The sequence below is a fragment of the Mastigoproctus giganteus genome, chromosome 3 (genome assembly GCF_048544385.1).
Source record: "Mastigoproctus giganteus isolate SK-2022 chromosome 3, ASM4854438v1, whole genome shotgun sequence".
NCBI classification, from domain to species: domain Eukaryota; kingdom Metazoa; phylum Arthropoda; class Arachnida; order Uropygi; family Thelyphonidae; genus Mastigoproctus; species Mastigoproctus giganteus.
The window spans coordinates 78195040-78212679 of record NC_143577.1 but is presented as its reverse complement, the minus strand read 5'-3'; the positions used below and the strand labels follow the sequence as shown (position 1 = coordinate 78212679).

Sequence of the window (17640 nt, the reverse complement as noted above, 5' to 3'; positions counted from 1 at the left end):
CGACCAGTCTAATCTTCTGAAATTTTCCACAAAGGCAGCAGTAAACAGCTTCGGAGATATTGTGTCTCCTTGTCGAGCTCCTTTCTCGATTTTAAATTTGCTACTGTCTTTGTCTAGTCTAATAAAGGAGGTAGCACTCTCATATATTTTCTTTAAAATCATAATATATGGAGTATCTATGCCTTGTCTTTCCAGTGCCCGAAACATTGCCTTATGCTGTATGGAGTCAAATGCCTTTTCATAATCCACAAGTGCCAGGCATAATGGTGTTTTATATTCATTTGCTTTCTCCATTAGCTGTGATATTACGTGAAGGTGATCCATAGTTGAGAATCCTGTCCTAAAGCCAGCTTGCTCTTTCAGTTGATTCTCATCAAGTATTCTTTCTAATCTGTTAGTAATGACCCTTGTGAACAACTTGTAGATGTGGGATAACAAGCTAATTGGTCTATAATTTTCCATTTCTGATTTATCTCCTTTCTTATGCAGCAAAACTATGATTGCATTACTCCTGCTTAGGCGTCACACCAAAGCATAGTTCAAAAACAAACTTCAACCAAAGCATAGTTCAAAAACAAGTATATGGATTGCAAAAATAAACTACATACTTGAATTCTACAATACAAGGCTCTCCCATCTGAAGATTTTCCACTAATGAAAGAAAATGCCATGAAAATGGCTATTTTGTTCGGATAAATGTACGTTTGCAAGTAAATTGTTTCACTCGTGAAATCAAAAACTGTAAATATTTAAAAAGAAACAGAATAGCAGATGAGCATCTTCATTCCGTATTGAGAACTGGCATCACAAATTTTCAAAATTTTTAACAGTTATCTAAAAATATTTAGTCTCAATCATCTCATTAAATGTTAAATTTTGTTCAATAAATGTTATTGTGTATTGTACTTAATAAAATTTTCTACTATTTTCAATTTTAGGTGTATCGTTATATTTATTTATTCACCTTAATATTGATAAGTTGTGATCTTTTCAGTAAATTTTTTAAAGTGAGCATTTAAAAGAAAAAGTAAGGCATTTAAAAAAATAATAAAATAAAGTATTTTTTTTTTTAAAAAGTAATGTATTTTTTAAAACACAAAAGTAAGTCATATTTTTATAATTTTAATAAAAAAATCTAAAAAAATAAATCACTGACATAGATTTGTTGCACATAAGTGTTGGGAGTTTGCATTTTTTTATATATAGCCTGGGAAAAAAAGAAAATGGTAACATGAAAATAGAAACTTTCCTTTTACATGCAACAAGATATGGAAAATATAACATGCTAATTTTTCTCGAATCACTCAGTGCAGCCTGCAAAACAAATCTAACTTTCAGTATAGCCCTTGTACTGGAAAAGGTTGGACACCACTGCACTAATGGATCAGTATTCTTAACTTGCCCATTATTGAAAATTAATCTGATATTTAAACAGCTTTGAAATATAAGGACCAGTAGTGGGCAATGATTCTATCCTTTTGTTATGAAGTTTAAAGGGAAATTACAGTTATTAAGGGTAAATGGAAGGGTTTTCTTTAGGGAGATTATGCTTCCCATGTAGTCTAATTCATTTTGCATTAAAATCCCCACAAATTAATATTTTTGAGTCTGATTGTGTTATCTAAATAATTTAACAAAGGTTCGAAGTCATGAGTAGGAGAACAAAAAATTGAAATTTTCTGTTCTACTCTCTATCAAAAGGCCAGAGGAAAGTAAAGTTCTGTAACTATGATCACATCCAAATCATTCTTCATAACAAAGTTAGCAGACAGGAATGTGTATTATTCGGTTGAACTACTCTTTGTAACTGAATAGCCAAGTATTTTACAATTCAGATAGTACAGCCCTTGAATAATAATTATATCAACTGATTTTTCAAACACTACATGTCGAATTTCATATAACACTGTTCTAGACTTTTAATCATTATTAATAACATTTTAAAGTTATGACCCATAAAACTAGAAGAAGACACTGAAATGTTAATATTATAATAATTGACATATTATTCATAGTTCTTGTTGCTTACTATTTCTAGTGCTCTGTATTCCATACATTTGATGTCACGAACTGAGTGTTGGTAGTCAGTTTTCTTCCATCTACAGTTACAACAGGCTGAAACATTGCTCTTTATTAGCATCAGCCAAAAAAAAAAAAAAAAAAAACTTCCTATTTCACCTATCCATTTGCTCCAAAATTTTGTCCAGATCTTCCTTGAATTTATTTAAGCTGTCAACTTCCACAATAACAGATGGAAGTTTATTCCAGCAATCAACCACCTGCTGGCAAATTTCCACATATCTGTTCTACAACTGTGTTATTGGGACATTCTTTGTAAAGATATCTGCTACGACCATACTAGCCACAATATAGAAACCTTCTGAGCACGTCTGAGTGGTATGTCCATACCCCAGGCAAGAATAACATCTTGTTATGATAGTAAATGGCTTACATCTATGGGTCAACTTCCCTGTATATAACCTGCTTAAATTTATAGATGTTTTATGTAGCTTTGAAGATAATCTTAAGACCCTGTTAGCAGATTTGCTAGCCCCAGATGAAGGTCTAGTAAATCTGTTAATTTAATTTGTACTAAATCTGAACAGTGTCATCCTTGGATAGACTTACTTCATAAAAAATCGGTATAGTTGGATTCAGTCTTGGGCACACTGCATATGTAATCTCCTGCTTGACTAAGATAGATGAGGATGCAGTTTTTGCTAGCTCATCTTTAGTGCAATTTTTACCACCACGCCTTTGTTTTTTATAAGTTCAAAATATTTTACATGTATTTCTCTCTGAAAGAAGATTTAAAATCCCTGGCTAATAGTCATGAAGAGTTGTGTTTCTACACTGCAATAAAGATTTATTAATTTTAAGGATTCTGTAACCTCATCTTTTCCTTCCTGGCTTGTTTTGCAACTGCAGTCTTCAGTAGCTTTCAAAATAAAAAGATTATTTTTAGCTTTCTTATTAATAGCTATAGAAGTATCTTTGAGCCAAAATTTCTGTAACTTATTTGTTTAAAAGTGTTAGAACCACAGTCTTCTGTAATTCCTCAGATTTTACTCCAAATTTCTCATTTTCAGTTATTAAGTTATTTGCAATGCATTCTAATTTGCTCCATTTATCAGTAAGGAACCCAATAGCAGTTTTTGTTACTCGTATGCTTTTGTTATTTTAACATCCCACAAAGTGTTTGTGAATTTTATATGCCTTATCAGTGGTTGACATAGAAGGAACTAAAGACTCAGTGTTTTTGTTCTCTAAAGATTCCCCTACCTCAGAGGATTCCAACCTATAACACAATGCTAAGTGAAATGCTTAACTTAGGGTCTACTTGAATTAATTTACTGTCACCTAATGTTTGTGATTCTCCCAAGGGAGGAAAGTTCCAATGTGAGAGGTAATTTTCGTCATCTTTTTCATCCACAGTATTATTTTGTTTTTACTATATCATCTTATATTCTTCATCATATAAGGCTCAGGGGTTAGGAAAGTTATGCCTCATACTAACTGCAGTTGAATACACCAATTGTATATGACCAAAACGTTATTAAGATAAATTAAAATAAAATAAAAGAGGATAAAATTTTGATGTAAAAATAAAAATGCACTCACAACTGTAGAGTTAAAAGCAATAAAATAATATTGTAGCTTTCATTGGCAGCCGCCTCCTTTATCAACAGTGGAACTTTACTGTCACAGCACATCCTTAAATAACATCAGCAGGATCACAATTCATGACACATTACTGTAAGAGCATGGGAATTATCCTCCACATGTGCACAGTGACTGGAAATGGCTCAAGAGCCAGCCAGAACTGTTCATCCAAGAATTAGTCTCAAAGAGGGGTGAATATGGACTCCCCTATCTCTATTGATGGTATTATGTTCCAAAGAACAAATCCACAAACTCTTGAGCCATTTCTGGCGCTAATACCTATGTGAAAGATCAGTGATGACAATGTCACTTGTAGAAATTTGATGGTTCTCCTCTCAGCAGTCTCTATTGCTGTAGTATGGTCCCCCGTGCAATCTTTAAACCTGCTTTCTGTCTCCCCAACATAAATCCTGCAGGGTTGGCTGAATGGCAGAAAGATTTCCAAGGACACATATTGGACAATGTATTGGAATACTAGTTGCCTAGATTTTCTAGCCTACCAAAAGTTCATAAGGTGGTGATTCCACTTAAGCCAATTGTCTCATTTCTAGGCAGCACTATGCATGCACTGTCCAGATTTCTAACCAAACTGGTGCAGGTGAAACCCATTATAATACAATGCTCGGGGTCCAAAGAATCACATCGCAATATAAGCAGTATCGCGTTAGAAAATTCTAGCCGTTTTTTTTTTTTTTTTTTTTTTTTGCACGATAATTGCAATACTACATCTAGGAAAAATCATGGAAAGAATAATAATGTAAATAATATGCAATTGCATTGTTTCAATCTTTTATTGATGCACTGTACAATAGAGTATTTAAAAAAACCAATATTCATGTTGTTAAATATACATGAACACGATGAACACATACCTTTTGTCATAAAAACAAATCAGTATCCTCACAAAAATTATTTTTCAACGTGGTTGTATTGCCTGTTACATTCATGTTTTGAAATTAACAAATGGTCGAAAATTCAGGAGAAAAAGGAAAACATAATGCATTCCGTATTCTTTCAACTAAGTAGACATTAGCGAACAAACTTTTGCACATTTAGTTGTTACGTTCAAGTCTTTCATTTTTTAAAAAAAATGATCAAGGGTTAATTGTTTCATTACAATTCTTTGTTTCTTTTTAACAATTTCAATAAGGTGTTTTAACTGTAAAATTGAAAGGGAATCTACCTTTTTTGTTTCAAGAAATTTAAGTCCAGTTTGCAAACCAGCAAGTGCCTCTGCGATCTTAGGTGGTGGCTCTGGCTCCTCGATAATGATTCTAGAACTAGGGGCCATAAATAATTCTAGAACTAGGGGTCATAAATTAAGTTATGGGGGGATGTTTAATGCTGGAAGTATAGTAAATGACTGGATTGCAGTAAGTTTGATGGAGGTTCTATTCCTTTTCTTTTATTTTATCTGTTATAAACGGATAGTAAACCCGACCTTATTGAATTTGTGATAATACTGATAGCTAGAATTCTGTGGGTTTCCGCGTTATGGTGAAATGTGTTACCCTTCCATGAAATCTTCAATCATATAAAAAACAAATTTTCAGAATCTTTTCTTCATTCCTATTTCTTAAGCTTCGTAACTTGTTACTCTGTTCTCACTTGCAAGTATCATGTTACTTGTGATTTGTGTTTATGCCGTGTTCTTTGTAATCGATTGCTTATCTTTTTTACTGTTTTAAATTTTAACCCCCACCCACAAATGTTAGTGAACAGAAATATCAACTAGTTAGTATGTACATATTACAGTACGTATTAATTAAGCTATGCATGTAAGCATAAATTTATTTTTATTTTCCTAACCTCTGGAAAATACTCTTCCGATTTTCACGTATCATTTAATTTTTTAATTGGTAAGGTAATAAAGTGTAAATTTGTGCTTGATATATCTTTACTTTTATAGCCTGTGGATAATATTCCTCCTATCTTTGCTAATTAGAATTGCTGTTTAATTAATAGAATTAAAATTCAATTCAGAAACGTGATCGCAATGACCGGTACTTACTACATATTGTATAGTGAATGCTTTACTATGGTGAGTCCATCGTAATGTGATTTGATCGTACAGAAAATCAGTCTTAAAGCAGGGGTTCGTTGCATTTTTAACTATTTACGTAAAACTTCCCATAATTGGGGCATCCACTTATCAGGCCAAAATGCTCTAGTCCCGATGCGTCCCAAATAACTGGAATCGACTGTATATATGATATCAAAGTTATTTTTTGCATCCAGTTACTGTATCAATCAAATTGGTCAGACAAGACTTCACCTTAACAAAGCCATGCTGTCTCTGAACTATAACTGCAGTCTTGTCTAGACGATCCTGCAATACTTCTTTAACCAGTGACTCTAATTTTCCCTGTAACAGAAGTTAAGCTAACAGGTCTGTAATTGCCCATGTCGCTCTTTGAATCCCCCTTTGTTAATAGGGGATACATTTGCACATTTACAGTCTGTGGGCACCTCTCTGAATCCAAGGATGCTCTCATAATTATGGCTAAGGGTTTGCTTACTTCTTTTGCCACCTCCTTTAATATAATTAGATAGATTCCATCCATCCCAGGTGCATTTGTTATGTTTAACTTCAACAATTTCTGCTGCACTTTGCTCTCAGTTATTACAAAATCCTTTAGCTCCCCTCCAGAAGGAAGGAAGGGGATGAATCAGATTCATCCCCTTCCTTCTGGAGTTTATATAAGTTAAGAAGTCTTTACTGTTTTTCTTTGCATCCTTTGCCAAAGATTTCTCATAATCTGCCTTCGCTTTCCTAACCTCTTTTATTACTTGATTACAGACTAGCTTATATCTACCATAAGCTTCTGTGTCACCTGATACTCTATATGCATTCCATGCAATTTTCTTCTGTACATCACAGACCATCAGAAACTCTTTTAATAAGCCAGGACTAAAACCCACAGAAGTCAATGAAGAAAATGATGATAATATTCCATGAACAATGTGGTTGAAGAAACAACTTGGATACTGGATTGGAATGTGTGGATGATTACGAGACCGTAGGCAACTACCTCATGACTGCCAAAATGCCGACAGATGAGGACATTCTCAAAGCTGTTAGAAGAAATGAGGCTTCCAAAGATGACAACAGCGAAGAAGTTGTTGGTGAGTGTCCAATTAATGTAGTGTAGAGCACAGAGGCACAAAGTGCTTTAGAAACTCTTTCTGTGTTATATGAAATCAGTGACATCGATCCCAAGTTTCAGTTTTATCTCAGTAATATGAAAGACACTGCTCATAAATTTCACCTTAAAAGAAATTGGAAACAAACGACATTGGAATACTTCTTTAAAAAATTAAAATAATATACTATATCAAGACTTTTTAATGATATTATTTTCTTTTGAATTACTTATATGGTGCATAAATATATCAAAAAATTGTTAATCATGAGCTATGGTTATTCATTGTTGTTTTTATTCATTTTTTAATAAGTACTGTATATATCTGTGCATGCACAGGATAAATGTAGTGAGTAACAGCAAAAGTAAATATAGCTCCAATAACGTATATAATGAGAAATGGTAATAACTGGCAGTATTCTTCTGTCCCTTCTCGTTATAAAAAAGTTTGACTGTATTTGAGTGAAGAGTGGCATGCAACTTGGTAGGTGCCAACATCGTTATAAAGTTTCAAATTACATATGAACATGGACTTCACTGCTCTTCATGGAGTAATGTTATTAGTGGAGTCCCCCAGCGGTCGGTGTTGGGCCCATTGTTGTTTTGTATATTTATCAACAATGAAGTTATATCAGGCTTAATGTCCAAGTTTGCAGATGATTCAAAGATTGGCAGGATTGTTAATGACAGTGTACTACTGCATTAGAATCTAGAAAAGTTGGGCAGATGGCTGAGAAGTGGCAACCAAAGTTTAATATTGACAAATGCAAAGTACTGCACATGGGTAGAAGTAAACCCCAGAGCAACGTACCAACTGTGTGATAACTACACTCAGGGTGGTAGAGAATGAAAAAGACCTGGGGGTAATTGTGCAGTCAGATATGAAGTTTTCTGAGCACTGCAGACAGGCTGCCAGAGAAAGTCATGGGATGTTGTCAGTGATAGACAGGAATTTTGCTAGTAGTGATAAGGGGGTGTTATAGGGCAATGGTCAGGTAGTACTGCATACAGGTCTGGAGGCCTCATTTTAGGAAGGATGTAGAGTTGCTAGAATGAGTACGAGAAAGACAACAAGATTGTGAGGGGGAACTCTTACCAAGAAAGGCTTAAGTTCTGCAAATTGCAGCGTCTGGAGACTAGGCACCTATGAAGTGATCTGATTGAGGTGTATACGGCCTTGGTTTGAGCAGGCTCAATTCTGATGGAATTCTTCCTCTTGCTCAAATTACAAACCTGAGGTCACATAAATTCAAATTGAAGAAAGAGTTGTTGAATAGATGCACAGAAATTTGCCTTTAGCCAGTGGGTAGTTGATTGCTGGAACAAACCTCCATCTTTTGTTGTGGAAATTGATAACTTAAATAAAATAAATTGAAGGAAAAACTGGATAAAAGTTTAGACCAAATGGATGTGTGAAATGGGTTTTTTTTTTTTTTTTTGGCCGATGCTGTATAATCTTGCTTTCTTGCTTCATATGTGTCTGCTAATGCTAATATTTGTTTATAGTTCAAGATTACTGCTTTTCCACTCCCATTAGTTAAATAAATCTACAAATTTATTTCACTAGTGGGAATTAAATAAAAACAAATTTGGTGCACTTCCTAGCATACCAAATTTGAAATAAATTTTGAAAAAGGGAGCAAATAATAGTATGGGGTGGGTGTGTGCAAGAATATGCATATATTTTTTAAGTTTTCTAAAAATATTCCTATTCATCATAAGCAAAAATATATTCAATACACACATTTAAAATTTTCACATGCTTAACAGTCTTTTCAAATGGAAAATGGATGAGACAAATAGACTCATATTAATATAGTTTGATTTGTTGAAAATAAAAGGCACAAAAATCATAGTATTTTTAAATATTTAATTTTTTTTTATTAAAAAAATAAAAAGTTACATACAATAAGTATTGCAGTAAAGATGAAATATTGACCAATAAAATTAGAAATCCATTTGGCCATATTATATGTTCATATAATTTTATAAAACTTTGCTCAGAAGTCCTTCAAAGTGTTTTTAAAATACAATGGCTAATTCTTGTTTTTTAGGTTTTAGCTTCTCTTGTCATTCGTCTGGCTCTTGCTGAAACATTTTGTCTAAATTGTGGAATTTTAGCATTAGATGAACCTACTACTAACTTAGATAGAGAAAACATAGAAAGTTTGGCCCGTGCTTTAACTGGGTAAGAAATTTACTTTGCTCTACATTCTATATTTTTGGTACTTGAAATCACCATGGAGGTCAGTAAATGTTTATTATTCAAGCTTTTAAGCAAATTTATTGGAACTTATAGATAGTAACATGCCAGATCAGGTGCAGTAATTCTGAATTCCACTACTAGATATCAGAAGTATTAATATGTATGTTCTTGGTGGCATTCATCTTTAGTTATTCATTAGTTTAATTATTTGTATAGGCAAAATGTCACCGTGGAGTCAATAAAGTTGCATAATCACAGCATGATGCATCTATTTTAACTGATTTTTATTTATTTCATATCTCCAATCCTTCTTTGAATACATGAGATTAGCGGACAGTTTCTTCCAATGGCTAATTATTCTTTGATTAAATAAAATGTTCATATATTTAGTATGCAGTTGTCCTTTCTTAATTTAAATGCATGTCATCTAATTTGTGCCACATGAGGAAGAGAAAAGATACTCCTATTATTTAGGGGCTTTTTTTATTCATTCTTTTAAAAGTCTTAAAACATCAGGTCTTATTAAACAGATACATGAAACAAACCAAATGACTTATCTAATGAATGACTTTAGAAAAAAACCGCAAAATTACAATTATGCTATAAATAAATAAATCTTTAATATCAGTAATGTACATGGGATTAGTTGCAGTATGGTACATGACTGGTTACGCTCATTACAGCAATAAGCCAGGGGTATCACTATTGCAATAGTGATAATAGAATTATTATTACTGTGGTAGTTAGAGTAAAAATAACATAACATGAATGAAATTGAGTTGTCTCTGAGGATGCAGGTAGATACTTCTAAGAAGCCTTAGAAAGTATTAAAACTGATGGCTAAGTATATACTCGTGTCCAGCAAGTCAGGTGCTTCTTTGCTGACCTGACTAAAAGTGGGTAATCAGGTGCTGAATGCTCTGGCACATAAAGAGGTAATTTTATAAGGAAATTTCATTGTAAGGGAAACCAGAAACACTTTCTGAAAAAAAAAAAAAAAGACAAGTGGAATAAAACCAGAGTATGTCTGCCTGATGCTGAGTTTGAGGATGTTACAAACTATCTGACAAATTCTTAATGTGGGAGGGGAACTAAAGGGAGTATGATTATACATGTGAACATTAAAGATTTAAAGACTAAATGAAATGAGAATCTGGTTCAGAACTATAAGGTAATGCTGCAAAACTGTTTTGAGTCAGGTAAAAATTTTCTTATGCTGCCCAGAGTGTGTTTAGTATCAAATGGCACCAGGGGTTCTCCCATCTCTGCAATACAGTGACACAGTAGGAAAAATCTTTTTTGATGAGAGGCTTGTCGATTAACCAGTTTCAAAGGACTCTGCAAGGCATGGGGAAGTTTTTCAAAACTTGGCCTGCCTTAATTGGTAAAGCAAAATTACAGTTCATTTAACAGAGGTAGTGTTAATTTGAACAGAACAAGTGCAAAAAGCTTTTCTGAAATCATAGAGGGCACAAAAGGTGATATAGTTGCACACGTTGGCACTAATGATATTAAGAGTAGGAGACCGGCAGAATTACATAACAAGTACAGGTCACTGTTGAAAAAAAGCCGTGAATTAAGGTTGAATTTGAAAGTGTCTGCAATTCTGCCCAGACACGATAGGAGGGAGTATATGATGAGAGCCCTGTCGATCAATTCGGCCCTGGAAAGATTGTGCAAGACTCAAGGGGTAGAATTTTTTTCAGCCTGGTCTGTACTTGTTAACAGGAGAGACTGCTTCTACAGGGATGGGATACACTTAAATAGAAAGGGTGCAAGAATGTTTACTGATGCTATCGAGGCAGTGTTAGGTGGGTCGGAAAACTGTTAGATTGGGGGGATATAAGGACTAATAGATTAACAGTAGCCACTGGCAGAGGAGAAAGTGATTCTTGCATTGCTTCTATTGGAATGAGCAGCAGCTTCGAAAATAAGATGCAGGATATTTCAGAGACTGCTGGGAGTCATTGGGGTACAAGTAAACACATGGGTTGTGTTAGGGTAGCTAAGAAAAAGAACAGGTGCATGTACACCAATGCTAGGAGTTTGGTAAATAAATTTGATGAATTTGAGGTATTGCTCAAAGCATCAAAGGTGGATATTGTTGGGATATCAGAGACATGGTGCCACACAGATACAAGTAATGGAGAACTGGAATTTGGGGAGTACAACATCTACAGAAAGGATAGGAAGGGAGGAGGGGTTATGCTATTAGTTAAGAAACACATAAAATCCAAGGAAGTGAAGCCAGTGGACATCGCTGGACAGTGCAGTGTCGAGTCAGTTTGGTGTGACATAAACATTGAGAGATCAAAATTGAGAGCAGGAGTGTGCTATAGGCCTAATGATTCTGGTGAGTATAATAAGAAACTGTACAGGGAAATAGAGTGGGCCAGTAAATCAGATCAGAGAGTCTTATAATGGGGGGATTTTAATTTCCAACATATTGACTGGAATTTGTGGGTTGGTCACTCACACACTAGCAAGGCTTTTGTGGATTTATTGGATGATTGGTTTCTAAATCAGCATGTTCGGGAGACAACTAGATGGAGTAATACTCTTGATTTGATTATCAGTAGTGATTCTTCATGCATTAAGAATCTGCAGATACAGGAACCACTAGGTGGCAGTGATCACAGTGTGCTGAAGTGGGATTTACTCAAGGAGGTAACTACCATCAGGAGTAAAGGGAAGGGTTATTGCTTTCGTAAAGGCGACTACGATGGTCTGAGACAGTATTTAAATTCTATACAGTGGGACCAACTGATGATGTTACCAACAGCAAACTCAAGATGGGAAGCATTCAAAGAACTTATCTTGGAAGCTACTAGGCTTTACATACCAACTAAGAAATATTGTTCAAAGTTCAGGCCTAAATGGATGTCAGGTGAACTAATGAGACATATGGCAGAGAAGAAAAATGCATGGGATACATATAAATTAACATATGACACAGAAGCCTATGATAGATATAAATTGATCTGTAACCAAGTTACAAAGGAGGTTAGGCAGGCGAAGGCAGATTACGAGAAATCTTTGGCAAGGGATGCAAAGAAAAACAGCAAAGAGTTCTTTACTTAAGTAAACTCTAGAAGGAAGGGGATGAATGAGATTGGTCCACTTGATATCGATGGTTCAACTGTTCATAATCCTGCTCAGGTAGCTAACAAACTAAATCAATATTTTGCATCTACATTCACACATGAGAAATTATTCAGGAAGGGGAATGCCATAGATGAAGTAAACACTGGCAGTGAGCTAGATGATCTTGTAATAATTGAGAGTAAAGTGGAGGAGAAATTGTTGAAGATAAATACAAGAAAGGCACCTGGGCTGGATGGGATCCATCTACTTATATTAAAGGAGGCAGTAAAGGATGTAAGCCATCCGTTAGCCATAATTATGAGAGCTTCCTTGGACTCAGGAGAGGTACCCACAGGCTGGAGATGTGCAAATGTGATCCCAATTCACAAAGGAGGATCAAAGGCTGACACAAGTAATTATAGACCTGTGAGTTTAACTTCTGTTCCGGGAAAATTAATGGAAGCACTGGTTAAAGAAGCACTGCACAAGAATTCAGTTATAGCTCAGACACAGCATGGTTTTGTTAAGGGAAGGTCTTGCCTGACCAATTTGATTGGATACTATGATGTAATCACAAAAGAATTGGATGCAGGGAATAACTTTGATATTATATATTTGGATCTTAGAAAGGCTTTTGATACTATTGCACATGGAAGACTGCTGCACAAATTGGAGCAGTGTGCATTGGTGGCAAATTGTTCTTATGGATAAAGGGATGGTTGAGTGGCAGAAGACAGAGAGTGGTAATTAATGGACACTGCTCATTGTGTACTAATGTTATTAGTAGAGTCCCTCAGGATTCAGTGTTGGGTCCATTGTTGTTTTCTGTATTTATAATTCTGATGATGGTATATCAAGCTTAATGTCCAAGTTTGCAGACGATACAAAGGTTGGCAGGGTTGTTAAGGATGCTACTGATGCTATGCTGCTGCAACAGGATCTGGAAAGGTTGAGCGGATGGGCTGAGAGGTGGCAAATGAAGTTTAACATTGACAAATGTAAAGTACTACATATGGGAAACAGCAAACCCAGAGCAACGTATCAACTCTGTGGTACTACACTGACAGTGGTAGAGAATGAAAACGACCGGGGGGGTAATTGTGCAGGCAGATATGAAGTTCTCTGAGCAGTGCAGACGGGCTGCAAGAGTAGCTCATGGTGTCTGATCAATGATATACAGGAATTTTTCTAGCAGGGATAGAGAGGTGATTATTCCCTTGTATAAGGCAATGGTCAGGCTGCACCTTGAGTACTGTATACAGGTCTGGAAGCCTAATTTCAAGAAGGATGTAGAGCTGCTGGAACGAGTACAGAGAAGGGCAACAAGGTTAGTGAACGGAAAAAAGGGTTGCTCTTACGAAGAAAGGCTTAAGTTTTGCAAATTACAGTGTCTGGAGACTAGGCACCAGAGAGGTGATCTGATAGAGAGGTACAAAGCCTTGAATGGTTTGAGCATACTCAATGCTGATGGGATACTGCCTCTTGCTCAGAATAATCACCTGAGAGGGCAAAAATTCAAATTGAGGAAAGACAGATGTAGGATAGATGTGTGGAAATTTGCCTTTAGCCAGCGGATAGTTGGTTGGTGGAACAGACTTCCATCCCTTGTTATGGAAGTTGTGATAGCCTAAATAAAATTAAGGGTCAGCTGGACAGGTATTTCGAACGAACAGAGGGGTGAAGTGGAAGTGTTTTTTTTTTTTTTTTTTGCTGATGCTGCATAAGCTTGCTTTCTTGCATCATATGCCTCTACTAATGCTAATTTGTTTTTTTGGTTTGTGTATTGTATTTTTGTATAGTTATTAAGGGATGAAAATGCCAGAAATTTATCAAACTGTAACAGGGTGCTTAATGATTTTGTAATAATTGAGAACAAAGTGGAGGAGAAATTGTTGAAGTTAAACATTAGAAAGGGACCTGGGGTGGATGGGATATATCCAGTTATATTAAAGGAGGTGGCAAAGGAACTAAGCAAACCCTTAGCCATAATTATGAGAGCATCCTTGGATTCAGGGGAGGTCCCCACGGACTGGAGATGTGCAAATGTATCCCCAATTCACAAAGGGGGATCGAAGGGTGACACGAGTAATTACAGACCAGTTATTTTAACTTCTGTTCCGGGTAAAATAATGAAATCACTGGTTAAAGATGCATTGCAGGATCATCTAGGCAAGGCTGCAGCAATAATTCAGACACAGTGTGGGTTTGTTAAGGGAAAGTCTTGTCTGACAAATTTGAATGGATATTATGATGTGGTTACAAAGGAACTGGATGCAAAAAATAATTTTGATATCATATACTTGGATTTCAGGAAAGCTTATGAAACCTTTGTGCATGGAAAACTACTGTACAAGTTGGAGCAGAATGGTATTAAGAGTAAGTTGCTACAATGGATAAAAGGGTGGTTGAGTAGGAGAAGACAGAGGTGGTAATCAATGGGCGCTGCTCTTCGTGGGCTAATGTTATTATTGGAGTCCCATAGGGTTCAGTGTTGGGTCCACTGTTGTTTTGTATATTTATAAATGATATTGATGAAGGTATATCAGGCTTGGTGTCGAAGTTTGCAGATGATACAAAGGTTGGCAGGGTCGTTAATGACAATAATGGCATGTGGTACTGCAACAGGATCTAGAAAATTTGGGAAGATGGGCTGAGAAGTGGCAACTGAAGTTTAACATTTACAAATGCAAAGTACTGCATATGTGTATAAGTAACCCCAGAGGGACGTACCAACTGTGTGGTACTACACTTAGGGTGGTGGAAAATGAAAAAAAAAAAAAGACCTGGGAGTAATTGTGCAGTCAGATATGAAGTTTTCTGAACAGTGCAGACAAGCTGCAAGAGCAGGTCATGGGGTTTTGTCAATGATATACAGGAATTTTGCTAGCAGGGAAGAGGAGGTAATTGTCTCTCTGTATAAAGTAATAGTCAAGCCATGCCTTGAGTACTGCATACAGGTCTGGATGCCTCATTTTAGGAAGGATGTAGATTTGCTTGAGTGTGTACAGAGAAGGGCAACAAGATTGATGAGGGGAATGAAGGGATCCTCTTACCAAGAGAGGCTTAAGTTCTGCACATTGCAGCAGCTTGAGACTAGGCACCTGCGAGGTTATCTGATTGAGGTGCATAAGGTCTTGAATGGATTGAGCATGCTGAATTCTAATGGGATTCTTCCACTTGTTCAGATTACGAACCTAAGGAGGCATAAATTCAAATTGAGGAAAGACAGATGTAGAATAGATGTGTGGAAATTTGCCTTTAGCCAGTGGGTGGCTGATTGCTGGAACAAACTTCCATCTGTCATTGTGGAATTTGATAGGTTAAATAAATTTAAGGAGGAACTGGACAAAAACATTTAGAGGGAATGGTTGTGCGATTTTTTTTTTTATTTGGCTACATAAGCTCATACGCTTGCTTTCTTGCATCACATGCCACTATTACTACTTCTCTAATGGAAAAGTGTTGCTTGTTCAATATGCAATAGTAGGCTACTCATTATTGATGGATTTCACAGTATGAATCTGATATTAGGAATGCCTTTCTTCATTACAAATTTAAAAATTTTTACAATTTGTTTTGATTTAGTTATGTATAGGAATGATGCAAACTGCATTAACTTACACATAATAAATATTTTCATAACCTAAGGCTTTCAGCCCTAAATTATTTACTTTACTTTACTTTTAAATATAACTGAATTTATTCATCCATTGTTGAGACATTTTTCTAGCCCAGGAACGGGGAAACAAAATGAGGATAGGAGTGTTTTATAGGACAAATGACTCTGGAGAGTACAGTGGACAACTATGCAGAGAAATAGAGTTGACCAGTAAATCAGAATGTTTTATAATGGGGAATTTTAACTTCCCAGATATTGACTAGAACTTGTGGGTTGGTCATTCATACACTAGACGTGTATTTACTGGATAACTGTTTTCTATGGCAGCATATTCGAGAGACAACCAGAGGGAGTAATACTCTTGATCTGATTATCAGCAGTGAATATTCATGTATTAAGAATTTACAGATAAAGGAACCACTAGGTGGCAGTGATCGATCACAGTGTACTGATGTGGGATTAACTTAAAGAAGTAACTACCATCAGGGGGTAAAGGGAAGGATTTTTACTTTCGTAAAGGTGACTACAGTGGTCTCAATTTTTTTTAAATTCTATAAAGTGGAACCAACTTGTGATGTTACCAACAGCAAATTCTAAATGGGAAGCATTCAAGGAATTAATTTTGGAAACTACTAGACTTTTCATACCAACTAAGAAATGCTGTTCAAGGTTTAGGCCCAAATGGATGTCAGATAAACTAATGTGACTCGTGGCAGAGAAGAAAAATGCATGGAATGCATATAAATTATCATGCGACACAGAAGCCTATGGTAGATATAAGCTAGCCTGTAATCAAGTCACAAAGCAGATTAGGCAAGCAAAGGCAGATTATGAGAAATCTTTGGCAAAGGATGCAAAGCAACACAGCAAAGACTTCTTTACTTATATAAACTCTAGGAGGAAGGGGATGAATCAGATTGGTCCACTTAACATAGATGGTTTGACTGTTGATGATCCTGCTTAGATAGCTGACAAACTGAATGAATATTTTGCATCTACATTTACACATGAGGAATTCTGTACGGAAGTGGAGAAAAGAAGCATATTAAACTCTAACAGGGAGCTAATTGATTTTGTAATAACTGAGAGCAATGTGGAGGATAAATTGTGGAAGTTAAACATAAGAAAGGCTCCTGGTGTGGATGGGATATATCCAGTTATATTAAAGGAGGTGACAAAGGAACTAATCAAATCCTTAGCCATAATTATGAGAGCATCTTTGGACACATGGGGAAGTTCCCATGGACTGGAGATGTGAAAATGTATCCCCAATTCACCGGGGGGGGGGGGGGTAGAAGTGTGACACGAGTAATTACAGACCAGTTAGTTTAACTTCTGTTCCAGGTAAAATGATGGAGTCACTGATTAAAGAAGCATTGCAGGATCATCTAGACAAGACTGCAGTAATAATTCAGACACTACATGGGTTTGTTGAAAGGAAGTCTTGTCTGACCAATCTGATTGGATACTATGATGTGGTCACAAAGGAACTAGATGCAAATAATAATACTGATATCATATACTTGGATTTCAGAAAACTTTTGATACTGTTACACATGGAAGACTACTGTACAAATTGGAGCAGTATGGCATTAAGGGCAAGTTGCTACAATGGATAAAAGGAAGGTTGAATGGGAGAAGACAGAGAGTGGTAATCAATGGACACTGCTCTTATTATTATTATTATAATTGCTCTTATATTATTTCTCCCTGATTGGAGGTTCCACCTCGTGACGGGTATTGCTACCAAGTACAGGGTGGTTTGTTGTTATATCTGGTGTTACTGTTGGTCGAGGAACTCTCTGACTATCCTACAGGTGTTTAGGATTGCTACTTTCTGGAGTTCCTTGTAGGTATTCACTGGGATACCTATTGCTGCTTGGCTGTTATGTAGGGTCTTTGGCACCATACCTGTGGTTGACACG

At 35.9% G+C, this 17640-nt stretch overlaps 1 protein-coding gene across 1 annotated transcript in view; it reads left to right on the top strand.

The window, feature by feature from the left end:
• The window catches only part of LOC150088099 (DNA repair protein RAD50.L-like), a 553006-nt gene that overhangs the window by 453297 nt on the left and 82069 nt on the right, over nt 1–17640 (top strand). The window contains exon 21 of the mRNA XM_090370570.1: nt 8861–8994. Coding sequence (XP_090226696.1) covers nt 8861–8994 — 134 coding nt within the window. The remainder of the gene's footprint in view (nt 1–8860; nt 8995–17640) is intronic.